Here is a 27,852-nt window from a genome sequence, read left to right on the forward strand (position 1 = left end):
CAAGATACTGGAGGAACCCTCAAGCTCCCAGGCCTCTGGTAGAGAGAGAGAGAGAGAGAGAAGGAGGGAAGGTGAGAAGGGAATATTTTATATATATATATATATATATATGTGTGTGTGTGTGTGTGTGTGTGTGTGTGTGTGTGTGTGTGTGTTATGCATGTGTGTGTTTAATATATTTTTTATTTTTACAGGAAATAAAAACACTGAGTTTTTTTTGTTCTATGTTTAGAATTTAAATGCCTTCATTCTGATTAAAGCAGAACCTAAGTCAGATTGCCTGTTTTGCGCAGAAATATGGCGAATGAAACTGATTCTGGTTCCGATTCTGGTCTTCAATGAAGTCTTCTCCTGTCTCGCAGAGAGGAACAAATACTTTGCTCGTGTTTCCAGTCGGAACAGGATTCAGGCTGTCCCCGGAAGAGCCCGTGTGAGATGGCGGTCGGTACTCGGACCGTTTGGTAGTTTTTGGGTTTTTTAGCTCCTCAGCCGAACCGAACCATCTGCCTTACGGGAGCCTGCGTCGAGGCCGCTATGGAGGGGGGTAAACCGAGCCTGACGCTGGTCTACCAGGCGGTCCAGGCCCTGTACCACGACCCGGATCCGTCCGGGAAGGAACGAGCCTCGCTGTGGCTCGGAGAGTTGCAGAGATCGGTGAGAGCCCTGGGGAATGGTTCCGTGTGGGTCTGGCGAAGGTTCGGTTCGGGTTTAATGAGTTACCTGAGGGGGAAGCGGACAGGTGTGGCAAGCTGCGCAGTCTCAGAGGAGCTCCTGTTCCTGTTAGCATGGTGGCTAAGCTAACGGAATGAATGGATCAAAACAGAAACTGAACCGGTCATTTTTTTCACTTTATCCGGCATTTAAAGGGCGAAACGTAAATCAGATCAGTTCAATAAATCACTAATAATTAGTTTTATGATTAAAATCTTTGATTCTATGCGGAAGCAGCAGATTAATTCCCAGCAGGCCTGGTGCTGCTGTGACTGACAGCTCAGCCAGACTTCAGCCAGAATCGACAGGATTTACCTGAAAGTGCTTCCGGATCACCTGGAGAAGGTCTGAGACCAGATCTAGAGGTTCGGGGGAGAAAGTGGGTCAGGGTACTTGAACTCGGCTCGGCATTCAGAACTGTTTCCTTAGTAATAGTGTCTGTAGTTGAAGGTGAAGCCTGCTGTCATGGTTCCCCTGTAGACCCGGTTCAGGAGTAAAGGTCCTGCTGATCATGAAGGTGTTCAGGAAAACTCTAGAAGTTAAAAGTCTTTAGCTCCACGTCTGCTGCTCTCTCACATCTTGGAGAACAGTTCCAGATTCTCCTCTGCATTCAAAATGTGTCAGGGATGGTCTGACCTCCTGACCCCCTGACCTGGGGACTCGCCTGGGTCACAGACGACTTCTGGTTCTGATGGACCATCTGGCCCGGTTCTGTTGTTCTGCTAAACGATGAACAGTTGGACTGGTTCATGCTTAAGCGCCGCCCCCTGCGCCTCAGTGACGTCACTTCCTGTCCTGTGCAGATGTTTGCCTGGGAGATCTCGGACCAGCTACTGCAGCTGAAGCAGGACGTGGAGTCGTGTTACTTCGCCGCTCAGACCATGAAGATGAAGATCCAGACTTCCTTCTACGAGCTTCCTCCAGAGACCCACAATGCACTGCGGGACTCCCTGCTGACCCACATCCAGAACCTCAAAGACCTGTCGCCCATCATCGTCACTCAGGTAAGCCCCGCCCCCAGGAGGGCGGAGCCGCTGAGGCGGAGAGTAGTAGGAGAAAGCAGCAGAGGTCAGAGTTTGGTTATTAAGGTTTTCTATGTGACCATCTGAGATTATAATCTGGATTATCAGGAAGCTGTGAATCCAAACAGCAGAAATCTGATCTGGTTCTGATTTGCATCAGAACTCTGCTGCGGCGTTTTGGATCAGCTGAAGGATTTTAACTGAAGAGTTCAATTTGAGGCAACAGATCAGTGGATTAGGTTATAGATTATCAATTATGCAATACTCAGGAGATTAAAGGAGGAAATCCTGTGGGATTAAATTAGATCCTGGTTTATAGCTTCATCACTGGAGGATCATTTGATCCCGATCAATAATCGACTGATCAGGTTCTGTTCAGAGGTTCTGATGCAAAAACAAAACTTCTGTCATCCAGGATTTAACGTCCTGTAATCTACAGGAATAATCTGGATTACAGAGGAATCTGAGCATCATCAGTTTGTGATGTGGTTTCCTGTAGCAGTCTGTGTTACAGCACCTCTGACTGAAGCCTGATGGGAGGACGGCACCATTTCAGGATTTGATGTAAAATCGATTCTCTGTAACATTTTTTCAAATGTTCAGCTTCATTAGTGGTTCTGGTCAGCCCGGTTCTGACCCAGTCCTGACCCAGTCCAGGTCTGGTTACGGCCCAGTTCTGACCCGGTCCTGTCTTGCAGCTGGCCCTGGCCATCGCTGACCTCGCCCTGCAGATGGCGTCCTGGAAGGGCTGCGTTCACACGCTCATAGAGAAGTAGGAACGCTTGCCGTCTCACCGCTCTGAGCTTGTGCCGCCCAGCCGACCTTTGACCCCCCGCTGTGTGGCTCCACCCCCTCAGGTACAACGAGGATGTGGGCTCCATGCCGTTCCTCATCGAGATCCTGACGGTCCTGCCGGAGGAAGTTCACAGTCGGTCACTGCGGATCGGCGCCAATCGCCGCACCGAGATCATCGAAGACCTGGCCTTCTACTCCAACACTGTGGTCGCCCTGCTGGTAGGGACACCTGGACACATGTCCCCTGGTTGTCCACCTGTAACTTTTCACAATTCTTAAACACAAAAATAGCTTAGGAGCTGAGCAACGCCCCCTAGTGACCTCTATCAGGGGTCACTGGGGGCGCCTGATCTGTCTCTGCTGGTGCATCTGTCCTCCACGTGTCTCTCTAATGTCCCTGTCCCCCGACCCACCCCGTCCCCAGACGTCCTGCGTGGAGAAGGCGGGTGGCGATGAGAAGATGCTCATCAAGGTGTTCCGTTGCCTGGGCAGTTGGTTCAACCTGGGCGTCCTGGACAGCAACTTCATGGCCAGCAACCAGCTGCTGATGGTCCTGTTCCAGATCCTGGTGAGTCCCGGTTCTGGCCCCGGCCCCGGCCCCGGTCCACAGACTCTGACGGGTTCCACTCTGTGTCCCAGCAGAGGGACGAGACGTCCACCAACCTGCATGAGGCGGCGTCGGACTGCGTGTGCTCGGCGCTGTACGCCATCGAGAACGTGGACACCAACGTGGCTCTGGCGCTGCAGCTGTTCCAGGGCGTGCTGACGCTGGAGACGGCCTACCACATGGCCGTGGCCCGCGAGGACCTGGACAAGTAAGGTTCCGGTCGGCCCGGTGGCGACACGGGGACCGGTCGCCACGGTAACGGCCGCTCTGTTTCCACAGGGTGCTGAACTACTGCCGGATCTTCACGGAGCTCTGCGAGACGTTCCTGGAGACGACGGTCCGGACGCCGGGTCAGGGCATGGGCGACCTGAGGACGCTGGAGCTGCTGCTGATCTGCGCCGGACACCCGCAGTACGAGGTACCGGAACCGGACCGGGCTGAACCAGGCCCGGTTAGAGTTACCTGCTAATCCTGATCTGATTCAGACAGTAAACTCATTCAGGGGTCATAGGTCACCTTCAGTTGGCAGGCAGGAAGCCAGACATTGGGTCAGCAGAGGTCAACAGGGTGACGCGGTGCTCTATCACTGATTATAAATCACTCGGTAGATTAAAGATCTGCTGCTGTTAGATCCAACAAAACCAGAACCAGACCGCTCAGGCCTGCTGGTTCCTGTTCTGGTTCTGGTTCTGCAGAAGCAGCATTCAGCTTCTATGCACTGCAGATCTGAACAAACTTCCAGAAAACAGCAGAGCTGCTGAAACCCAGAGCTCCTCTAAGCGATGGTTACTTATCACTTCATGACGTTTCTACTGAAATGTTCTGAGAAACTGGACCCAGCCTGAACCAATCCAGGTCAGAACTTGTTTGGGTCTGAAGGAACAGAACCGGTCCAAACTGGCTTATCAACAGAATCAGTGGAGGTCCAGTTGTAGTGGTTCTGACCCGGTTCTGTCTGCAGGTTGTGGAGATCTCCTTTAACTTCTGGTACCGCCTGGGCGAGCATCTCTACAAGATCAACGACGCCAACCTGCACGGCGTTTTCCGGCCGTACATCCAGCGGCTGCTGCACTGCCTGGCCCGCCACTGCCAGCTCGACCCAGACCACGTAAGGCTCTGGGACCGGCTTTCTCCGATCCGGTTCTGGCCTGGTTCTGACCCAGTTCTGCTTCGCTCCACAGGAGGGAATCCCGGAGGAAACGGACGACTTTGGGGAGTTCAGGATGAGAGTATCGGACCTGGTGAAGGACGTGATCTTCCTGGTCGGCTCCATGGAGTGCTTCTCTCAGGTACCACAGGAACCTTGACCCGGTTCCGGCCCGGTTTGGCCTCTTGCTGATGGCGAGCTCTGTCTTCCAGCTGTACTCCACCCTGAAGGACGGGAACCCGCCCTGGGAGGTGACGGAGGCCGTCCTCTTCATCATGGCATCCATCGCCAAGAGCGTCGACCCGTGAGTACCGCTGCCGAGCAGAACCGGGTCAGAACCACGCCCAGAGCGCTGACACCGCCTGTTTGCAGGGAGAACAACCCGACGGTGGCCGAGGTGCTGCAGCAGGTGGTGCTGCTGCCGGAGAGCGTGCACCTGGCCGTGCGCTACACCAGCATCGAGCTGGTGGGGGAGATGAGCGAGGTGGTGGACCGGAACCCGCGCTTCCTGGGTAGGTGGACAGGTCCGGGCCCGCGGGCTCCAACCAGCCGATGGTTCTGATCCGGCTCTGTGTTCTGCAGACCCGGTTCTGAACTACCTGATGAAGGGCCTGAGGGAGAAGCCGCTGGCGTCGGCGGCGGCCAAGGCCATCCACAACATCTGCTCGGTGTGCCGCGACCACATGGCCCAGCACTTCCAGGGGCTGCTGGACATCGCCCGCTCCCTCGACTCCTTTGCCCTGTCCACCGAGGCCGCCGTGGGCCTCCTCAAAGGTACCGGGCCAGAACCGGGCCGGGCGGGAGGCTACAAGCAGCCAGAAGGCTTGGTTCTTATCCGGCTGTAGGAAAAATCTCAACTACGGCTAAAACATTAATCGATTATTAAACGATAAATTTAGTCAGTGATAAGTCATTGCAGACAGTTAACCAATCGTTAACTGGCTGCAGTGTGATGTCACACGGTAAGCCCCGCCCCCCTCTCTCCCTCCGCTGGAGGACACAAAGCTGGCGCTAGTTGGTTTTAGCTGGCCCAGATCGCTCTAAACCTCAAAGCTCATGAATACAAAGCGACGCAGCGCAATGCTAACTGGGTAACAAGATTCTAAAGGACAGCGAGGGAAACGAGTTCAGGTATGCTAGCTTGACTTTGACAACCATAACATGTAGATGTGTTGCAGGATTCAGTGAGTTTTAGGGTGAGGAAAAAAAGGAACCTACACCTCAAATCTCAGATCATCAGTAGATCAGGAGTTTAAATTAGCCAATTAGCTGATGGCTACCACAGCATATTAATAATCCAGAATAAACCTCAAGCTTAAAAACGGGAACATGTAAATGACTGAATATTTTCTTCTTTGTGTATGAAATGTTTGCGTGTTTTTGGTGTTGAACCCTGGAATTATTGCCGTTGTTGTAAATTGCTATGGCAACGAGTCTGTGTGCAGCGTAGCCGACAGATATTTAGTTATCCTTCACTGGTTTTTCTGCGTAATTTTCCCTCTGCTGTGGCGCTGCACTGGATTAACAACAGCTGCGTCTCCAGGGTTGGCTAGCGGCTAACGGAGAGCAGGGTCCGCTCGCCTGAGTGAAGAACAAAACACTCAGAACTGAACAATGAATAGAAATCTTTAGCATTTAACTCTACTGGCAGTTTTGGCTTCACCTGGTTCACATCAGAAATAATCTGCTGTATTCCTGATCAATCCGGCAGATTCATTCACTAAACCAACTGATTTTTATAAATTTGTTTTTATATTTAAGAGATGAATTATGTGTTTTTATATTAAGCTTGAATCAGCAGAATGTGACATTTTTTCCAATGAATTGTCAGAATAATAAACAGAATCGTCCTTTAATGTCCCAAAGCTTCCGGGGCGGGTCCAATAGAACTTTTATTTTGAGCAGCAGAACCTCATGAATCAGCTGAGCTCTGTTCAGGCAGAACCGGGTTGGGTCAGGGGTCTGGGTCTCCTCCAGGAGCCGGGCCCAGTTCCGGTTCTGATACGCAGAAATCGCGTTGCCATGGTGACGCAGCGATATTGCTTTGTAGTCGGGTCTGAAGGGAATCGGAACCAGCTGGGTTTGGACCCGGAACCTCCAGCAGCTCTGCTTTCAGAACCGTTTGGACCTGCCGGTTCTGGCCGGTACGGCTGTGACTCTGACTGTTACCTGTGCAGGTACGGCGCTGGTTCTGGCCCGGCTGCCTCTGGAGAAGATCGCGGAGTGCCTCAGCGACCTGTGTGCCGTTCAGGTTCTGGCTTTGAAGAAGGTGAGTGCGCTCCAGGTCGGGCCGGCGCCGCCGAGCCGGAACCGGTCCAACTGGGTTCTGTCCCAACAGCTGCTGGCGGAGCGGTCCAGGAACGGGAAGTCGGCCGACCCGACAGCGTGGCTGGACCGACTGGCCGTCATCTTCAGGTGAGTGGAGCCGCAGGAAGGTTCCCGCCGCCGCCGCAGACAGTGAACGCATCGTCTCGTCCTCAGACACACGAACCCCATCGTGGAGAACGGCCAGACGCACCCGTGCCAGAAGGTGATCCAGGAGGTGAGGCGCCACACACCTGGACCCTGGCTGACACACCTGGACTTTACCTGTCCCCACCTGTCCTAATCTGTCCCACCTGTCCCCCCCAGATCTGGCCCGTCCTGTCGGAGACGCTCAACGCCCACCAGGCTGATAACCGCATCGTGGAGCGTTGCTGCCGCTGCCTGCGCTTCGCCGTGCGCTGCGTCGGGAAAGGCTCTGCCTCCCTGCTGCAGCCGCTCGTCACTCAGGTGAGTCGCCGTCGGAACGGGGTCTGTGGGCGGCCGTTGCCGTGGCGACGCTGACGGGACGCTCATGTCCTCCAGATGGTGAGCGTCTACCAGGTGTACCCGCACTCCTGCTTCCTGTACCTGGGCAGCATCCTGGTGGACGAGTACGGCATGGAGGAGGGCTGCAGGCAGGGGCTGCTGGACATGCTGCAGGTAAGCCGCCCTCACCTGATCTAGGCCACGCCCCCTGCTGGGCCGATGACCAGGAGCTGCTGTGTGTCCTGCAGGCGCTGTGTATGCCCACCTTCCAGCTGCTGGAGCAGCCCAACAGCCTGAGGAACCACCCGGACACCGTGGACGACCTGTTCAGACTGGCCACCAGGTGAGCTCACCTGGCTTCCTATTGGCTGCACATGTTCATCATAAACTAGTAAAACTTCACAACAGGCCAAAACTCCGAATAACCAGCAACAGATTGAAACATGAAGCAGCAGAACCAGAGCAGCGTTTCAGCGGGTCAATGAAGGTTCTGAAGCGTCTCAGAGCTTCTCCATGAATTTTTGGACGTATAAATTTACCATCGCATGATGATCATTGAGACATGGTGGACAGACATCAGAGCGCCGTCCCTCTGTCCCCTCTGTCCCCTCATGTCCTCTCCGTCCCCAGGTTCGTCCAGAGGAGTCCCGTCACGTTGCTAGGCAGCAGCATCGTGGTCCACATCATCCAGTGCGCCATCGCCGCCACGTCGCTCGACCACCGGGACGCCAACTGCAGTGTCATGAAGTTCATCCGAGACCTGATCCACACCGGAGTCGGCAACGACGTGAGTCGGAACCAGAACCGGGCCGGAGGCTCCAGGAGGAGCTGGTGGTGCCGTTCACTGGGTTCATCTCTCCTCTCCCTCTCCCTCCCCAGCATGAGGAGGACTTCGCGCTGCGGAAGCGTCTGATTGGTCAGGCCATGGAGCAGAACGGCCAGCAGCTCATCAACCAGCTGCTGCACTCCTGCTGCTTCTGCCTGCCGCCGTACACGCTGCCCGACGTGGCCGAGGTCCTCTGGGAGGTCATGCTGTTCGACCGACCCGTGAGTCTTGCCGGTTCTGGATCTGGTCCGGTTCCGGAGCCGCGCCTCACTCCGCTCCTCTGTTCCAGATGTTCTGCCGCTGGCTGGAGAATGCGCTGAAGGGGTTACCGAAGCAGACGGCGGGCGGCGCCGTGACCGTCACCCACAAGCAGCTGACCGAGTTCCACAAGCAGGTGACCAGGTGAGTCCGGCGGGTCGGAACCGGGCTGCACCCAGGCTGGGTGATTAATTTCATTATTAGAAAATCAGGATATTTTTCCACCAATCGCCTCCTTGGGTTTCAGTGATGTCATGGCACCCAAGGCAGCCATCTTGTTTGACTTTACGACAGAGTATGAGGGCCAGGCTGCGATTTCTGTTTTTAATTAAGAGGATAAAGTTGGAAAACTAAAGATTAAAACGAGGAATGGTTGAGTTTATTGAGAAGAAACTGAGCTGCTCACATCAGAAGCTTTTTAGGTTTTATTCATAAATAAAAATGGCGCTGATCATTTGACTGAAATAAAATCCACTTCAAAATATTTTCTGTCAGTTGTAATTTTTTTTTTTAATCGATTAAATTAAGATCTGCTATAAAAAAATACGATTCTATTTTTATCCGCGTCGCCCAGCCTCCGTTCCTCTTCATGATGCGAGCCGCTGCTACTTCCTGTTGTTTCTGTGGTTGCCATGCCGACAGCGAGCTGAAGTTTATGTTGAATCCCAGTTCCTGTTCTGACCCGATCAGCCTCCGGCGAAGGCGTCAGGATGACTCATCGTGAGGCGTTCAGGGGCCATCAGCTCATGTTGGCACCGGCCCAGCGGAGGGCGGGGCGCTGCTGAATCAGAACCAGATCAGAACCGGCAGGAGCGGGTCCAGACTCGCCCTGCCCTCAAACCAGAAGGCCCTCATGTGTGTTTCTCTTTCAGTGCTGAGGAGTGCAAGCAGGTGTGCTGGGCCATCAGAGAGTTCACCAGGCTGTACCGGTAGCTGCAGCTTCTCATGACACCAGGTAGGCACTGGGAATACTGGGAATACTGGGAGTCCTTCACCACAGATCAGCTGGTTAGCTTCCTGCTACCTTCTGTAGATTACACCGAGTTTCACCTCAAGGTCCCTTACAGAACGAACCTGGTACATAACGCGACTCCATAGGCCCATGTTAGCGCTAGGTAGCGGTTAGCGTTAGCCTGATGAGCCTCAGGTGTTTCCAGGTGGGTTATAGAAAGTGTCCTGAGATCTTTGGTGCCATTTATCAATACTATGTTACTGAATTAAACCTGAATCTCTTTATTGTTTGCAGAACAAAATTTAATTTCAGCCAAATCCCAAACAAAGACAAGGGAGACGTTACCTGCTGAAACGATTTTTTATCTCAAGATATTTACTGTAGAAACAAGAAAAAATACATAGTTTTTACAGTGTGGTTTCATGACTGATGAAGAGCTGAAACCGCTCCTCTTCCTCCTCCTCAGGTTAAATCTTTAGTTGACCAACATTCAGAGGTGACGGCAAAAAGCTGCGACTGCAGACGAGGAAGACGGAGGGACTTTGAATGTGAAACGGGACTCTGTGACCTGACGGAGGAGAGACGGACGGAGCCCACCCCCCCCAGCTCACCTGCAGCAGGTGGTTCTGGGTGGGCGGGGTCAGGACCGGTTCCTGCTGGACCCTCGGAGGCGATTAATCAGGACGTGCCTGCTCAACTGTTTTTAAGAGATTTATTTTTGGGACTTTGGTCAAGATGTTTCTGTCTGTGCCAAAAAACAGAGCCAAAAAATTCCCCATGATGCTTTGGGCCGCGTGGCGGAACGCTGGAGGATTTGGCGTCACCTTTGACCTTTTATCTTTGGTTTATTTTAGTTGTTTTTCCATGAATGGAAACAGAGAGGACTGTGGGTAATGAGGCGGACTGACACCATGACATCAGTGGTGATGTAGCCTTGCTGTAAACAATAAAACAGCTGAAAACACTCTGCTTCTTCTTCTGTGGTTTTAGAAAGGGAGACACACTGGGAACCAGTCTAACCAGTAACCGGGGGGCATTAACACCTGAGCTCAGGTGTTTCTGTAAGCTGACCCCACCTGATGAAGGGTGAGGTCATCCTCTCCTGAGACTGGGAGTTCTGGTTAGACTGGTTCCTGCTGCAGGGCCCGGTCCGTCCTCTGGACGGCGCCAGAGAGCAAACTGAACAATCACTAATGAAATGCAGATTTGGTTCTGATGGACCAGCAGCAGAATACTGCAGCGGTTCTGACTTGGACACTTGGTGGTACCGGACTTGCCAGATGGAAATCGATTAATCGGGTCTGACTGACTCGGTTCTAGAAGAGTTCCTGAACCGCTAAAGAATTCCCCACAGACCAGAACAAGAACTATGGTTCTGTTTCTGGTTCAGGTCGCACTGACCAACCGGTACCAAACTACCTGGAACTGTGATGAGCAGGTTCTGTGTGGACAGGCCTGGTTCAGAAGCCAGGTCTGGGTTCGGTCAGAACCAGAGCCTGAAGCAGCCAAAGTCCAAATAAAAACCTTCAGGAAGAAACCAGAACCTTCTGGGTCAGCACGTGGGACAGGGCAGGCAAGCAGAACCCGGACTGAGAGTTGGGAGGTATTCAGAACCAAATACCTGGACAGCAAAGAGGAAAACAGTTCTGGTCGGTTCTGGTCCACCAACGACCCAACCCTTCGTGATGTCACAGAGGTTGAACCCCAGAGTTCTGGTCCAGGTTCTGGTATCAGCTGGTCCCCATGGAGAACCCAGTAGGGGCCTCTAGAGAGCCAGCGGGGGCCCAGGGCCCGGTTGGACCCAGTTGGTTCTGGAGCAGCCGCTGCAGCTCCTTGAACTGCTCCACCGTCTGGTCCTTGACATCCGGGTTGGAGATCTGCAGCCGGATGCTATCGGTGGACCAGGCCAGTTCTCCGGAGAACATCTCTGTAAGGATCCGGGCCACCACCGGAACCACCTGCACAGCAACAGAACCTTTATAACCCCCACTAGCAGAACCTGAGTTGACGTGACCATCAGTCACCCACCTGGACCATGATGAGCTTCTTCTCTTTGGGCTTCCTGTCAGGCCAGTCCTCTCCGAAGCAGAAGAAGACGTCGAATGGTGGCGGGTTGGCGGCTTCACCTTTCTGGAACAAGATGAGCCCTGTGGACCAGAACCGCGGTTAGAACCAAACCGCCACTAGAACTGAACCCCAGAATAAGTTCTCCACACAGAATCGCCTACAGCAGGGTTGCTCAAGTCCAGTCCTCAATAGCTACCATCCTGCAACTTTTAGAAGCATCCTTACTCCAACAGACCGGACCGGCTTTGAACAGGCCTGGTAACGAGCCGTTTATTTGGTTCAGGTGTGTTGGAACAGGGATGCATCTGAAAGTTGCACGATGGTAGCTCTCGAGGATTAAACTTGAGCACCCCTGGCCTACAGGAACCCGAAGAACCGGGTCAGAAGACGAACCTTGCAGGAAGTCGTTCAGACTGAACACCCGGATCCTCCTCTCCCGCTCCATGGGGTTGGGTGGACCCAGTTCTGGTATTCCTGGGCCAGACCAGAATACCTTGCACTGACAGAGGCGGATGGCGTAGATGTCCTGCTGCTGGATCTCCAGGATCAGACCGCGGTCCATCACGTCCAGCAGAGCGTCCGTGTAGAACCGTTGCTTCTGGTTCTGGATCTCTGCCGTTCCCGGGAACAGAACCTGCTGCAGACTGACTGGACCAAACAGGTCCACCTGCTCCGGAGTCGGTTCCAGGTGGCCGTAGTAGAGCCGGCAGCCCTGGGGGTTGCTGACCGTCAGGGAGCCCATGGCCCGGCCCCGGTACCAGAACTTCAGGTCCAGATCTGTTACTACAGAACCAGGACAGGAGAGGCCTTGGTTAGTGAGTCGGGGAATAATGACGTTACTAACAGCGTCTCTTTCTTCAGTAACAAGTAATCTCATTACTAACTAATCTAATTACAAGTAATTAACTTCTTCATCGCTACAGCGCCGTTTCCGTTACTGACAATAAAATGCAGCGCATGACTTTAATTCAGCGGACAGAAAGCTAAAGCTGTGACCCAGCATCGAGTTCAATTAGTGGCAGCGGCACCTGGATGTATTATGTAAATGTAGTGTCGCTGTCCTTTTCATTTTAAAAAAATTTACCTGAAAAAACATGATGTTCAATCAGTGGCAGCTACCACTGTCTGGAACTGCCACTTTCCATTCAGTAAATGTCAAAATACTACAGATCTTACACGGTTTAATAACCAATAACACCATAATTAAAAAAATAACATGTCTTCTAAAAACTGGGGTCGGCATTCCGCAAAACAGCAGTAACCAACTACCTTAGCAGCTGTGGCGCGCTAGTACTAGGTGGTACTGCATCTCTGCTGCTGATTGGCTGAGAAAAACTAAAAGAGTCACTGTAAACCAATCAGAGGCAGAGTTGGGCGGGCCTTCACAAACGAGCAGTGAGCGGAAAGCAAATAAACACATAAGCGGAAGAACCATTTGCGCAGCGGGCCAGCTAAGCTAAGCCAAGCACAGATCAAGCTACACGTGAAAGAAACGCTGTTCTTTATATCACTTGTAAGAAACTTTGAGCTCATGAACCAACTAAGCCAGTCACCAGGATGGCTGTTGATGCTAGCAGGTGAGGCTAATATTATTAGCTCGGTGCATAAAGATGGCGACGCTGCCCATCAGGCTAAGCTTGGTTTTACCGACCGTTTCCTATTCAGTGTCCATTTGATTCAGTTTTATGATAAACAGTTGAGCATAAATGATAAAGAGGGGATATGTTTTACATATTTACTTTCCCTGGTAATTAGTTATTTTTACAGTATAGTAACTGGTACTTTTTATTTTTAAAGTAGCTAATATAGCTTCTTTCAAAGTAACTTGTCCTGCACTGGACCCGTTTCAGAGTTCTAGAGAAGGGCGGGCAGCTCCAGGCCTGGGGGGCCAAACTGAGGTCGTTAGCAGAACCTGAGGAGGAGATTCAGCTGTTGGACCAGGACTGCCCAGCCCTGTTCTAGAGGAACACGGGTCTGATCAGAACCCAGCTGGGATCACATGACCTGGTAGAACCTGCACCCTGGTCCAGATGGTGGTTCTGTTCAGGTTCTGGACCTATCTAACCTTGCAGGTCTAGTCTGACCAATTACAATTTGAGGAGCTGATGACGTCATCACATTAAGCCTTTGAGGGGTCAGTGGAACCGGTTCTGGGTCTCTAATCAGGTCCAGAACCACCAGTTCCTCCTCATTAAACAAGGTTTTAGTACTGGTTCTGGCCCAAGCCACTGCAGAACCTTTTGGTTCTGGACCTGCAGTCTTCTTGGAACCAGGAGGTCTGATTAGTTTGGACCCATTCAGTACTGGCAGACTGACTGAGCAGAGGAACCAGAACTGGACCGGACTCACGTGGGACGCTGCTCAGCAGGTCGTACTTGCAGGACTGCTGGTTCTGATGGTCCGACTGGTTCTGGACGGACTCCATGCTGCTGGCCTCCATGCATTCTGGCTGAGTGGAGGACCGTGGGTTCAGGTTCTGGAGTCCGGCCGGGTCGAAGCTACCCGGGTCCGCCATTGAACCCCGAGGCTGGAGGTCAGAGGTCAGGGGCAGCAGCGGCATCGGGATCACCTGGGCCGACCCGAAGGGTGGAAAAGAGGCGGGTTCGATCCGAGGTTCTACAGAGACAGAACCGGGTCAGACTGGGTCAGGCTGTCAGCGATTACCATAGAAACTCTGGAGAGGGACTTACTGATGGAGAGATCAGTGAGGTCCGGCATCTGGAAACAGTCAGGAGGAAAAACTGATAGGTCAGCTGGTTCTGGTTCTGATTTACTGGTTGTGATTTACTGGTTCTGATCTACTGGTTCCGATTAGGTCCTGTTCACCACGGTTCTGATCCTCACCTCCTCATCTTCGTCCTCGGCTCCGTCTGAAACAGAACCACATCAGAACATCGTCAGAACTGTCTCGAAGATTGGACCGGGACCGGTCCAGTCGGCTCACCTGCGGCGCCGGTTCCGTCGCAGACCTCGTAGATCTTGTAGGGGCGGAGCGGCGTCTCCTTGGTTCCGTCGAACCTGAGCCGGAACTCGCGGCTCTTGTTGAGCGCGCAGCGCAGGTTCGCCTTCCACTTGGCCGGGTCCGGTTCGTCCACGCCCTCCTGGTACTTCCCAGTCTCCACGGCCCACGCCTGCAAGAGGGTTAGGGTCAGAACCGGGTCAGGAGATGCAGCCGGTGTTGCTTCCGGCCTGGATGGAGAGGTTCTGGGTCCAGATTCCAGGTTCTGGTTCTGGTTTGCGGTGAAGCGACCAGAAAGAGGAAGCAGAAAAAGCGGAACCACGCTGAGCAGAACCGAAACCTGCAGCGGCAGGAAGTCCAACAGGAAGACTGAAGCACATGTTCTGGCCCAGTACCGACCCGGCCCAGTTCCCCTTTCATCCCGGGCCCCCCGCTGCTAACGGACCCAGCGGAACCGAACCTTAAAGATGGTGTTCTCTTCCTCCGACATCGGCGTGTGGCGGGTCGCGTGTTTCCATGGGATCTGAAAGAGCCGCTGCTCCGAACCGAGCCGCTGCTCCGAACCGAGCCACTGCAGACCCGGATACCTGCCGCTGTTCACCTGGGCCAGCAGCCAGGGCTTCAGGCGGATCCTGCGGGGGTGGATGCTCATGGTGGAGCACTGGGACCTGTGGGTAGAAGGACGAGGAGGCTTAAGGTTTCGGACGGAACAGCAGTCTGAGTCCAACTGGACCAGCATGGCTTCCTGGGGTCCGAACCGGTTCCTGAACTGGTCTGGGTTAAAGTTTTTCTGCAGATGATCCGACTCAGAAACCAGTTCGGCTGATGAGCCAGTCAGTTCGGAACCAGTCTGTCGCTGCAACGGATCTCAGATCACTACGCTGATGATGGACTCACCTTGGCTCGGTTCCTGGTTCCGGGTCTGCGCTCTTGGTGTGAAACAGTCGCGTGCTCCGAACCGAACCATCAACATTCAAACGAACAGTTCGGCACCGGACCGGAGCGGTACCGCCCGACAGAAAGTTCCTGGGAGTCTTTTAGCTGAAGTAAAGTGAGTCTGCATGAAAACTGCTTCCGCCCAAAGATGACATTACTTTCAAAATAAAAGCTCCCGCCATACCGTTTTGATCGGATCGCTTGAAGCAGAAAACCCCTAAAGTTCATCTGAAGATTGGTTTTATTGAAAGAATAATTATCGTTTTATGAGTCGAACCGGCAGAACATTTTCACTAGAGCAGGAATCCGTCAGCATGAGGCCATGAGGCTTTTATTTTGAAATAGTTCCGGGGTGTGACGTGTGCCTGCATGTTAGCCGACGTGTGGGTGTTTTTCAGTTAACTTTTAGGTTCCTCCTTCAGAACAGAACCAACAGGATTCTGGAGGGTCCAACTGAACTCAGACGGTTTCCAGAAGGTCAAACACTTCCAGTGATCCAAGATGGGTCAGAACCAGCACCTGGCAGTAGAAAGGTGCCCCTTATGGTGGACCTTCAGTGACCTCCTCTGACCCAGTTCTGTAGAATCGAGGCCAGTGGTTGCAGCTCATCATCATCACTCCCAGAGTCATGGTGATGAAGAGGACAGGAAGTGATTCTTTGTCTGGTTTTGGTGTCCACTGAGACATTCCCAGGGCCAGAGTTTCTGGATGACCTGGAAGTCGAAATGGACCTTCCCAGTGGTCCCAATAAGCCAAAGATGTGCTGTGGAACCCAGAACCAGTCCCAGTGGGTCAGCAGTGATTCACGGTGGTGTCTGAGTAATGCTGTGGGAACAGACAGATTCTGTCCTGCTGGACCTTCAAACAACAACTCAACAGTACCTCCTGGTCCACCAAACCTGGTTCTGGTTCTGGTGAAGTCATCCTGACTGCAGCTGGTCTGGTTTTCATCAAGCTGCTGATGTTTGGATGTTTATCTCCTGAAGTTGTTTCTGATGTTAGAACTCCTCCTGGCCCAGAACGTTTACTGGAAGGAAAAACTGAAGACGGTTGGAAATGTTACTGAGACGGCTGCAGAGCCTGAGTTGCCCTGTAGGAGGCAGTAGTTCATCTGTGTACTGGAGGACAAACCGTTTTGGATGGTTCCACTTGAAGCCACTAGGTGGCAGTATAGGACCAATCAGCTGCTTTAATAAACATAAACATTTCTTCTAAAGTTGATCCGGGCTGCAGTTGGTTCTGGTTCTGGTTCTGGTTCCGGATTGGGTCTCAGTAGCTCTTAGATGCTCTAGTGTTCATAAACTCAGTTATTAGTTCAGATAACTCGGGTATAAACGGCATCATAACTATATTACAGATTTGTTTCCTCAAATATTACATTTTGCTTCTTATCTTGTGTTTTGAAGAGCTACTTAACTAATTAAAAAAAAGAAATATGAAAGCTTCACTTTTATATTTTCGGAATGTTTTACACTTTGGGTCAATAAAACACTTCATCTTTTATTATTTTTGTTTTTCTGGCTACTGATCAGATTCCTGAAGATCCATTAGAAACTGATGTTTTTATTCCCACCTGAAACGAGGTCCAGACCTTTGGTTCCTGGTGTCACCAGGCAGATTTAATTAGCAGACCTTCTCAGAAGATCTGATCAGAACTATAGAGACTGAAAGAAGAAACAGGATTTCATTTTATTTGCGTTTGTCCCCACCTCAGGATGCAGGGCATGGAGCCGGCTCGCTTGGGCCCCCTGGTGGTCGCACTGCTCACTACTGCAGGTATAGTTAAAATCTCAGGGAAAATCTTCCTGTTTTTGGTCCACAATGTTTATTGAAATAGAAATTAAACATGTTTTTATTCATAAGTAATTTCTGAAGGCATTTTTCATTCAAAGCACTAAAAACAAAGAGAGTTTGAGTTTACATCTGCCAATCAATCACACATTGTATGTCCCAGGCAGTCTTGATTTGTGATTGGCTTGAACAATCTTTCAAGTGTCTCTTGATTGGTCAGTGTTAACGTCCTCGTCACTCTGGGGTGTCCCAGCATGGACCTGCAGGCCTGCAGTGGCGTCAGGTGACCTCTCCCAGCCAGAAGCCACACCTGGGGGTTTCTCTACCATGACGAACAGATCCGTCTGGAAGCGGCAGCGGCCCGCTGGATCGCTGAGAGAGACCTCCGTAGATTGAGGCTGAGGTCTGGACCTGCTGTCTGCTGCTGAGAAGGAGGAAGTTGGAGGAGGAAGAGACTGCCTCCGGATGTAGAGACCCTGTCTGCCGTGGAAGCTGCCTGACCGCAAGGATGCCTGACGACGGAGAGCCTCGTCCATGAAGCCTGGAGACCTGGAACTCACCTGAAGGTTAGAGAAGAACCGTAGAGGATCAGTCTGAGCAGAAAGAAACATCACAGGAAGATGTAATGTAGCATCCTCCTGCTGGGGACATCATGGCTACGGGACACCATCATGTCCTCAAATGAAGGGAGATGTCTGAACTGCAGCTTCCTCCTGGTTGGAGGATGGATGGAAGCTGAAGAGGAAACAGAGACCTTTGACCTCCAACACCCAGACTCTGGTGTTGGTGTTCAGCAGTTAGCAGGTCTGTAGTACCAGAATCAGTATGGGTCGGTTTTCACCGTTAACACTAGGTTGATCAGAACCGTTTGCTGACCCTCTGATAGACTGGAGCAGTAGTTCAGAGACGTCTCCATCGTCTGTTTTGTGGTACTCCTGGATCTTCTAAAGGTTCTGAATCTTTTCCATAGTCAATGTTTGTTGCTAATCAGCTGCTGCAGATCGTTCATCTTAAATGGTTCCGTTGGTCATTTAAGATGGTGCAACAGAACCCTGAACCTTAATCCGGCAGACCAGGGTTCTGAGGTTCCTCACGGGGTGATGGTGGTAGGACTTTGCCCCATAGTCAGTGAGTTGGTGGTTTGATTCCTGTTTCATCTGCCTCTGTTGTTCACCTATCTTGCCTGCTGGTGGTAGAGCCCAATAGGTGGCATTGTTGCATGGCAGCCTTGCTTCTGTCAGGTTGGCCCAGGGCATCTGTGGCTACCATCCAGTAGCTTTCCACCATCAGATAGTGAATGATTGGATGTAGTGTGAAGCGCTTTGGGGTCCTCTGGACTTGACAAAGCGCTTTACAAGTACCGGCCATTTCCCATTTACCACCATTATCTAAACATCTGGTGTGAAGGTTGGTCTGTCAGCTTCGTCAGGTTTCACTTCCTCTTCAGGAGATGTCGTCTTCTGCTCCCTGAGGCTGCAGCCGCTCCTCCACAGCTCTTTGAGGTCAGGACAACCAGGTTTGTTCCCAAAGCTCTTCAAAACAAAAATATCTCAGTGAATTCAGTAGAACTCGGTTATTTGATCTTCACCTTTTGGTGCTTCAAGGTTGTGGTGGCTGGCAGGACATCAGCTTCCTGTGGCCGGTGCCGTCGCATGAATCGAAGCAGCAGAAACAGGAAGGCTGACAGAAACATCAGCAGGATCAGCGCTGCGATTCCTCCTGCCAACCTGCTGTCCACATCCCCAAACAGCTGTTGCTCTGTGAACGCACCATGAGGCACTGGAACAGAGGGAACGTGTCAGTGAACTTACCATGAGGCACCAACAGAACAAGTTAAGTCAGTGAATGCACCAGAGTACTGAGGAGGCGCACCGGTAGGCTGCCAGACTGTTCTCACCTGCCTGTCCTCGCTGCAGGACTTCAATGTCCACTGAGGCTGAAGCTTCCTCTCCTGATTCTTCATCCCTGGCAACAACCTGGAAGTCAACATTCAGAGCATTAGCCATGCCAGACTGAGAGAAACTAAAAGCTCAGCAGGCCGAGGTGAGGAGCGTGGTTCGATTCAGCACCGTTTAGTAGAGGAGCTCAAAGGAAAGAGAAGAGGATTAGACAGTTTTGTATCAGAAGAAAGTGAAATTTTGTCAGATTTCTTTATCTAAAGCTGCTGGAAAAAGTTGCCATTCCATCATCCCTGGACTGGCAAGTAGCTTTCCAGAATATTTCAGGATTTCAGGCAGAACTGAGCAGCAGAGAGACCAGCTGCTGCCTCGCCTCTATCAGGTTTCCTTCGTTATCTGAAATGTTTCAGGAGCAACTCAGATAAAAACTGATTTATAAACCTGGAGGGAAACGGGTCGAAGCAAAAGGTTCTGGAGTGGTTCTGACAAAGATCCATAATTCAGCTTGTTAACCTGTTTAGATGGTGTGTTGGTTCTAGTTATCAGGTGGAACCAGATCCTGGTTCTGGTCAGAACCAGGATCTGGTTTGGGCTTCGAGTTTCTCCACAGGAGTTCCCCTAGTTTTCTGAGCTCTAACGACAGGAAGATTCCTCCACAGAGAGGTTTTCCCTCCACAGAACTTTGGTTGTGATCGGGTCAGTCTCCTTCAGAACCCGAAGACGGACTGGGAGACGGTGTGGAGTTCTCTGCAGTGTTCTGTGATGTTTTTAACCTGCAGCCCATGTGACTGACTGTCCTGCAGAGAGAAAAGCGTGCTGATTGTCCTGCAGGTGGAGCTGGAGTGGATTCACGCTGGGAAGCTTTTAGTCTCCTGCTGCTTCTGCTGTTTGACTTTCTGCCTCCACCTGAGAACCAGGAGATGGACCAAACATCACACCTCACTGGGTTTTCGAACATAATTTCAGGTGTGATCGAACTCGCCTGCAGAATGTGTCTGTCAAAGGCCCTCAGCTGGTCCGTCCGGGCAATCAGAACCCCCTCCTGGGTCACCTGGTACAGTCGGGATGGGGGATGGAGGAAGAACCGGATGTTTGGGTTCACTCCCTGCTTTTGGACAGCAGTGATGAGTTTACAGGTGGGACTCGGGTGAGAGTACAGGAGGGCAGATATGCTTTCTTACGTCAGAGAAATCCTGGTCCGATACCTGGACCTGCAACACCTGGTTCCCATAGGTGGTAACGATGGAGGCGGGGCTTGAGCTCTGGATGATGAAGCCTTTGAAGGTGGTTGTGTTAAAGACCGGCGGGAAGGAGTTCTCACTGAGAACCCTGACCACAACCGTGGCCACGCTGTACTTTAACCGGTCCTCTACCTGACACACCTGGACAGCAGCGGAAACGGGCTGATCAGAAACATGATGGGGAGACTGGAACAGAAAGTGAAGGAAGTGCTGCTGTTACCATGACGGTGAGCGTGAAGTTTGCTCCTGGCTGACGCTCGTCTACAGCTCTGGTTAGCCTGATCTCACCTGTTCTGTTGTCCATCACAAACCTGCCATGATTGTCACCTGTGGGCTCCAAAACACACCTGGTCATTCCTGGTCAGCGGTTCAGAGCTGTCATGTTGAAATAACGCAGATTTCTGCTCACCTGACAGGATTGTATACATGAGAGGAGCGTTGATGCCTCGATCGCCATCCCTGGCTCTGATTGGACCAGGAGAGAACTCCAGAACCGAGTCCTGAAAGGGAAAATTGGCACACCTGGAAGCTCAGGCTGTCGGCAGCGAAACCAAAATAAAATTTCTGGCTGTGGTCTTTCCATCACACAGGTTCTCCTCGTTAGGCTCCAAATGTGCTCAAAGAAAACGAATGTTTAAAATGGTGTCTGCTGTAAAACGAACCCACTCATCTGTCTTCCTGACAATTTCTTTGGATTGTCCAATCATGTGGCAAGGCTAAAACCGAGACCTTCCTGTCTTCTCATGACAGCTTTATACGGTGAGGGGCCTCATGTATAAAGGGTGGGTACGCACAAAATGTGCGGCGCCATATTTTATGCATAAGTCGGCATGTATAAAAATTAACTTTGCTTAAAGTTTGCGTAAATATACACAGACTTTTTCCCTGCGTGAACATGTGCGGCGGCCACACAAACCTGTTCTGTGAACAATATCAAACTACAAAGCATCAAAACTCACCTAAATCACTGAAACCTGATGACATTCAGTTATTTAGACCAGGAAGCTTCAAACCTGATGTCTTTTTCATGATTTTAATATTTTATTGTTTAAACGTAAACAATGAAACTGAACCGCATTTATCCTCAGACAATAACATGCACACAACATGATAATAAAAATAAAAGGATGTCATTCCAATATAAATAATTTTCCTCAGTTTTTGTCTCATAAAGATGTAACGCATCGATCTGTGCGCCGAAGAAAACAGTTTGATTATTTTAAGGTGATCAGGTGTGGAGACAATCACAGGAGAGCTTTGGCTCTGATGGAGAACATCGCCAATGGAAGGATTCAGAGGGAGGGTTGATCAGAGATCATATTGATCTGATGGGAAATCTTGATGATGGTTTATTAGCGTTTAGATGAATCCAGACTGATCACCCTGGAGCTCTGAGCAGAACTTAAACAAGGAGCCGTCCGCTTTGTGAATGCGCCTTTATGGACAGAAAGCATCTCTATTCTGTAATTGTACAACTTATTCACACGATTCCTGTATGTAGAACAAACGTCCACATTTCCACTCAGAGCCTCTCTGAGTCTTTAAATCCGGGCTGAACGCTCTGCTGCTCCAACAGGCATTTGGACGATCTCTTTCTTTTCTTCTTTTTAATTTGGATATCTTTCTTTAAAAAATATTTTTATTTTTGTGAGGTGACCTTATGTGTCCTGAAAGCTCCTTTTAAATAAAATATATGATTTTACTGCTACAAACAAGGACGTTGCCATGGTTACTGCTTCACGGGGCTGCAGACTTCCAGATATTTATACTAATTTACATTAAAATGCATTTATGGAGCCGACAGGCGACCAGCAGCTGCTCCGTTTCCTGTAAATCAGGATTTATAAAGGAAAGGTGCGCAGTGACGTGCGGCGCACGGCTTTATACATCCGGACTTTTTTGGGCGCCGCATTTTTGCCAAGTTTTATAGTGAAAACTACAAACTCTTTTATGCATGAGGCCTCTGAACCGTTTGGTGGGTCCTAAACTGCAGGGAGTTCTGGTTCTCCTCGGAAACCTTGATAGGGGGACATCACCGGATCTTTCTCTCCTCTTTCGGCGCTTTGGTTTAAACATCACATCCCCATCAATAAAACGGTCAGGTTCTGTTCTGGCCTTCATAGATCCAACAGTCATTCCTTTACCAGAACCGGTGTTTTGGCTGCAGATGCTGCTGCTGTTTACCTGGTGTTTTCCTGTGACGTTGGCTGTGTAGGTTGGGTTCATGCAGATCGGGACACCTGGGGACACAGGTGTGCAGGGCAGGAAGTGAGGATACTGGTCGTCGACATCCTCAATGTCGATGGTGAGGACAGTGGAGATGTTGAACTTCTCCTCAGTGTTTGATTCCTTCAAACAGAACCGCCCACGGACTCTCGTCATCACATTGACTACACATTGACACTTTGACTATAATGCAGGCACGTAGAGGGGATGGTGTAGGGGGGCTTGAGCACCTGCCCCTTTTGCCCTCAAGTGCCCTTTTGGTATTTTTATTATTATTATTATTATTATTATTATTATTATTTCCTAAGCCCTCTGACACATAACATGTACTAAATTTATTTATTTATTTTTTTTGTTAGTTTTTGTATTTTTTGTATTTTTCAAGAAAAACAACATAAGCCCTCCGGTCACCTTGTTACCTTTGACCTTTTCCCCGTGACGTATGACCCAGTTGCCTCTCGCGCAGTGAGATAAGGCGGCTAACTGGAGCTCAACTAGCGAACGTTCCAGATTACAGATCAGTTTTTGGTGAATTAAAACGTTTTGGTGAATAAAGTGGAGCAGACCTGCTGCTTGTCAGATGACGGAAAATGTTGAAGTCTCGTTTCTGCTTCAGCGGTTTAAGCAGAGAGGTAATGAGATACAACAGACACTGACAGGCCTCTGTCTGCCTTTCTCTGAAGAACTACTGAGGGGAGGAGACAGCCAGGTGAGGAGAAACTGTTCTTATCTATCATTCAGTATTTTTATCATACAGACATTAGGCTGTTGTTGTTGTGCTATTAGCTAGCTGCTAGCTAGCGACTTTGCTAGCAAAGCTAGATAACTGAAAAGCTTCTTCCCGGTATGTTAATGTTATCAGTCATTCTTCAGTATTGATTATGCCAGTGTTTTTCAACCACTGTGCCGCGGCACACTAGTGTACCGTGACTGATCGTCAGGTGTGCCGTGGAAATTATCCAATTTCACCTACTGTACTGTATTTTCCGGACTATAAGCTGCTACTTTTTTCCTACACTTTGAACCATTGTAGCCTGGTGCGGCTTTTCTGTGGATTTTTCTTCAACCACCAGGGGGCTCTTTAGCAGGGGGTGAGTCATTGGAAGTTAAAATTGGAAATCAAAGAACAACAGCTAATTTTCATTTAGAACAAGCACATGCTAGCAGCAGGCACGACGGAGAAATGTTTTCAAACTCATATGATGCAGCTTCTAAGTTGAGGAGTATCGATCTGGCAGTACAGGAGGGAAATAAAGCCGCTGCACGTAAACTCGGCGTGAACAAAACCGGATTTGGAGACGGAGAACTGTGTCCTTAATATATCCAGCAGTTATTAGGACGCAGCCCTCTGCTGCCCTCTGCTGGTTCTTATGGGAAACAGAGCGGCAGAGACACCAGCGGCCTGTAGGCCGGTGCGGCTGATATATGTAAGTTTCCAGGAGGGGGGAGGTGGGTTAAAAAATTTTAAGGTACGGTTTATAGCATGGTGCGCTCACAGTCCGGAAAATACGATAATTGCTCTTAAAAGATTTTTTGAAAACTAATTAATTATCTGCAAATGATGCCATCTTTGAGTGTCTCTGCTGTAGCAATGACTAGCGGCGTAATCATGTAATTTTATTACCACTAGATGGCAGTAGGTACAGAGCATTTTACATTAAAACAAGAGAATTAGTGATGCATGAATGTTACTACATTCATGCATCACACCAGTGTTGTGGCTGTTCAGGTGTTCAGGTGTATTTTTGAAGTGGACACGTTAAGTGCAATTTGAAATAAGAAATGTAAAATATGATAAAAATAAATGTGTTTATTTGATTCCTATTCAAGACACTTTGATAAGAATGACTATATATGTAATGTAGGCGGCTACAGAGTATCTTTGTTTACATTTTTGGTAGGTGGTGTGCCTCGGGATTTTTTCAATTAAAACAATTACCTTGGCTCAGAAAAGGTTGAAAAGCACTGGATTATGCAATAGGGGAACATCGCCCATCCAAAACTGATCATCTCCATAATGGATATATGTCTTCTAATTTCCTTTGCTGAATAATGTACATTTATTCTGGCGTTAGGTAAATGTACCTTGAAGGAAAATAGCACTTAAATAAAAGTCCAACAAGGATATTAATTTAGAATTAAAAATAACTCACCCTGAATTACCATGATAGATAAAATGTATGTAATAAAAGTCATTAATGAAGGGGAAAAAACTCAATCCCCTTCATATATACAACGTAATATAGTGTTCTGATCATAAATCATTATGTTTTGTTATTTTTAGTTCAAAGATGCCACGTAAAGAAAGACGTCAGAAACAAAAAAGAAAGGATCTGCCAGAAGCAGCCAAACGTAGTGGATTGTTGACCAACTGGGTCAGAACCAGAACCGCAGGTAAGAACAAAAAAAAAAATGGTTCTTACCATGATCAACATCCAGTTTTTGGTAGTTAACAGTATATTTAATACTACAAGGCAGCTGTTATGTTAAGATGTACTAAATCTAGTTGTATATCTCACAATTTGTAATTTATCATTGTTTATTAAACTCTGAAAGCTGTGTGACTTTAATATTCTGTCCTAAAATGCGGTTAGATATGCCCCCCCCTTTTTTTTTTTTTGAGCACCTGCCCCTTTAGTTGTCTCTGCACGGCCCTGCTATAATGACGTCAAATGATCTGAATTTCTTGATGTAGTGAAATCTGTAACTTTGCTGGACCTGTTTACAACTGAACTTTCACCTGGGCCCACATGATGATCTGTAGGCGAGTTCTGCTCTCATAGTCCAGAGGTTTGCTCAGCACCACTTTCCCACTGTTGGGCAAGTCGATCCTGAAGAACCATGCATCTTCCTGCAGGTAACAGACAACAGGTGATGCAACTTTCCTGACAAAGGTTTGCTTTGCAGCATGAATCCTGAAACTTTGATGCTGAATGGGGCAGAAGTAGACGGGGATCCTACCGAGGACTGGTCGATGACGTAGCTGATCATGTCTCCATCTGAGTCGACAGCCTTCACAGTGAAAACCACAGAGTTTACTGCTGCAACCTGCAGAAGAATGAAAGACTGACATGTAAGTGGTTCCTGGACTGGACAGGACAATCTGTCGGATCATACAGGTTCTCCATTTGTTGAGATGTTTCACCTCACTGATGCTGAACGGTTGGATGGTCTCCTCCAGGAACTTTGGTTTGTTGTCATTTTCATTCAGAATCTCCACCAGAATCCTGTAGTGGCTCTGAAACCAGTTTACATTGCCTTACTGGACTGACAGGTGTGTGTATTCTGGTTGTGTTCTCTGAACTTACTTGTTTGATATCGTCCTCATAACAGGTGAGCTCAGCTATCAGAAATGGACCCAGAACCTGGGAAACAAAGACGCTTTGGTTAATCAGACATGTTGGACTGTGTTTTATTGGCGTCTGAGCCGTACCTCTCGGTCCAGGACTCTGGATGCAGACGAGTTGAGTCTGATGGTCCGACCTTCTAAGTAGAACCAGTTGGCATTCGGTCCGGTCAGGCACAGACGCACGGTATTGGCTCCTGGGTCAGATCTGATGCTGATGTGTGAGATGAACTGACCTACTGGACTGTTCTCCCTGACAGACGCAAAGATGTTGGAGCCGGCCGTACACAGACTAGCTGAGGACCAAACAGAATCAGGAGTTGATGTACCGAAGCAGCACCAATAACTCATGATGTACTTAACGTTCTTACCTGTAGCAACATGGCAGGAAACTCTGAGAACTAGCTGCCACAGCAACAGACGGAACATCCTTGACATTTTCTTCCTTCACCTGTTTAAGAAAGAAGCCATTGGATCAGAATATCTGGGTTCCAGCAGATGAAGCTCGACTCTAAAACACAGATCAACACATCATAAAACACACATCAACACATCATCGTCTGTATCAGCAGCTCTAGAAAAGGAGCGACTTATGCTCTGGAACATAAAAAATCCTATTCTGGACTAAGGTTCATTCCTTATTTTATTTATGGTGTTAAAATGATGATCTGAGATATGCAAGCCTTATGACAGCCATGACACTTCTTATAAACCTAGGAAGGGTCAAAGGTAATCTCCAAACTATTTGGAGTCCCAAGATTATTCCCAACAGGAAAACATCTCAGGTGTCCAGCTGATTTATCCCAAGGTCAGAGGTCAGAACAGGAGCAGAGGTCAGGGAAATGACAGGAACCCCCAGAGCTCCATCTCTACAGGTCTCATCCTGTAGAACAGAGGTCTCATTCTCGCGGCCCGCGGGCCAATTGCGGCCCGTAGGACGATGTCTCGTGGCCCCACCGTGATATGAAAGTATAATATTAGTGCGGCCCACAGGGTGAGCGGGCCTCTGAAGGAAGTCCCGCCCCCTTTTCCGTCATGGCTGACATTCGGTGCTAGGCTAAGCTACACTGACTTCATGCACACTATGCTTGTAAAGTGACCCAATTCAGTTTTTTGTGCAGCGGGTGTGATGGATCAGTCCGGTACCAGTTGCCCTTCCCTGCAGTCGCCATTCCGGTACTTTACCATTAACAAATGCCACGATTAGAGCTGAAACGATTCCTCGAATGATTCGAGTACCTCGATTACTAAAATTCCTCGAGGAAAATTTACCTGCCTCGAAGCTTCGTTAATTTATGTTTTATTAGTTAGCGCACCGTGTTCCGGCCGGGACTTCATTTGCGTTGCGCGGAGCTCTCACTTCCGCCTCTGAGTTGTTGACAAAAGCTAAGTCTCAGCGGCATAAAGTCCAATCTTCAAGATTGGCCCGTGGGGATTTTATTGATTGATGATAATGCCCGACTTTTTATCGTTTTTGGGGAACCAATAAGCATCCTTAAAATGACTGGGGGAATGCCTGGAGTACGGCAGCATTTCTCCTCCGGGGCTGCTGGTTGAAAGCGAACGGCGGGAAGAGCGCTGAGGTGAGCGGATAGCCTGAACAGGGCGGGCGGCTGAGTAGCTGATGCTTACCGTGTAAATGTAGCTTTACCGACGAACCGCACAATAAATTTCATATCCCGGTCTGAAGAAACGGGTGGCGGAGCGCATCGTACATGGCTGGTAGATGAGTTTCTGAGTGTGACCAGTGAAGGTGTCGTAAATATCCCGTATTGCTCCCCCCCGTGTTCGTCCCCCGGTCTAACGGTTCGTCAGTCCGCTGGTCTATTTCCTCCCCTCCACCCCATGTTCGTTCATTCGCCCTCTCCTCCCACTCCAGGCGGCATTTCCCGTATTTTCAAACCCAAAGCGTGACAGGTTAGGTGGCAAGGTGAGTTTAATTAATCTATTAAACTCACTGAAGATGAATACATAAACTAAAAGCTGGATTGTAGACATTTTTATAAGCATATTTGTGAGCCTGCCTCTTTGTTATTAAATTCAATATAATTTCAGATTTTTCTATAACTTTTCTTCTGGTTAACTTAGAAAGTGAGCTATTATTGTTACAGGTTAGTTTTCTAAACTACAAAAAAAACAACTGTTAGGGATGCTCAAATATGACAAATTGGACTGATATTGATATCTGATAGTAACACCGGTATTATGCCAGATTTACCAATATTTCATTTTATAATTTTTTTATCCGATTACTCGATTAATCGTAAGAATAATTGATAG

At 49.5% G+C, this 27,852-nt stretch overlaps 2 protein-coding genes, 1 long non-coding RNA gene and 1 pseudogene across 5 annotated transcripts; 2 read left to right on the plus strand and 2 right to left on the minus strand.

Annotated features, from left to right (window-relative positions):
* The first annotated feature begins 385 nt into the window (after positions 1-385).
* Positions 386-10,072, plus strand: tnpo3 (transportin 3). Of its 2 annotated transcripts, none has more exons than XM_015010061.2 (23): positions 386-654; positions 1,515-1,715; positions 2,432-2,505; positions 2,591-2,747; positions 2,953-3,096; positions 3,168-3,343; positions 3,415-3,553; positions 4,097-4,243; positions 4,317-4,424; positions 4,495-4,586; positions 4,655-4,794; positions 4,865-5,056; positions 6,460-6,551; positions 6,621-6,697; positions 6,764-6,824; positions 6,914-7,054; positions 7,130-7,246; positions 7,321-7,415; positions 7,703-7,859; positions 7,952-8,119; positions 8,188-8,300; positions 9,029-9,111; positions 9,575-10,072. In XM_015010061.2, the coding sequence occupies exons 1-22, from the start codon at positions 535-537 to the stop codon at positions 9,087-9,089; spliced, it is 2,772 nt and encodes a 923-aa protein (XP_014865547.1). In that variant the 5' UTR covers positions 386-534; the 3' UTR covers positions 9,090-9,111; positions 9,575-10,072. The 2 variants fall into 2 exon arrangements, with proteins under 2 accessions (XP_014865547.1, XP_014865548.1); XM_015010062.2 differs by having other exon boundaries at positions 3,171-3,343.
* Positions 9,455-15,169, minus strand: irf5 (interferon regulatory factor 5). Of its 2 annotated transcripts, XM_015010071.2 has the most exons (9): positions 15,032-15,169; positions 14,595-14,802; positions 14,120-14,306; positions 14,020-14,045; positions 13,866-13,893; positions 13,525-13,791; positions 11,569-11,958; positions 11,137-11,255; positions 9,455-11,066 (listed from the first exon to the last, which is right to left on the minus strand). In XM_015010071.2, the coding sequence occupies exons 2-9, from the start codon at positions 14,784-14,786 to the stop codon at positions 10,839-10,841; spliced, it is 1,437 nt and encodes a 478-aa protein (XP_014865557.2). In that variant the 5' UTR covers positions 14,787-14,802; positions 15,032-15,169; the 3' UTR covers positions 9,455-10,838. The 2 variants fall into 2 exon arrangements, with proteins under 2 accessions (XP_014865557.2, XP_014865556.2); XM_015010070.2 differs by lacking the exon at positions 15,032-15,169 and having other exon boundaries at positions 14,595-15,000.
* LOC148152559 (uncharacterized) lies at positions 15,060-21,125 on the plus strand. The gene is made up of 2 exons (XR_015762238.1): positions 15,060-15,185; positions 16,785-21,125. It is a non-coding gene; the product is annotated as an uncharacterized LOC148152559 (long non-coding RNA).
* Positions 17,059-26,171, minus strand: LOC106931756 (cadherin-related family member 5-like; annotated as a pseudogene).
* Positions 26,172-27,852: the final 1,681 nt, after the last annotated feature.

This window comes from Poecilia mexicana, unplaced genomic scaffold (genome assembly GCF_051168715.1).
Source record: "Poecilia mexicana isolate PSO_F unplaced genomic scaffold, ASM5116871v1 scaffold_23, whole genome shotgun sequence".
NCBI classification, from domain to species: domain Eukaryota; kingdom Metazoa; phylum Chordata; class Actinopteri; order Cyprinodontiformes; family Poeciliidae; genus Poecilia; species Poecilia mexicana.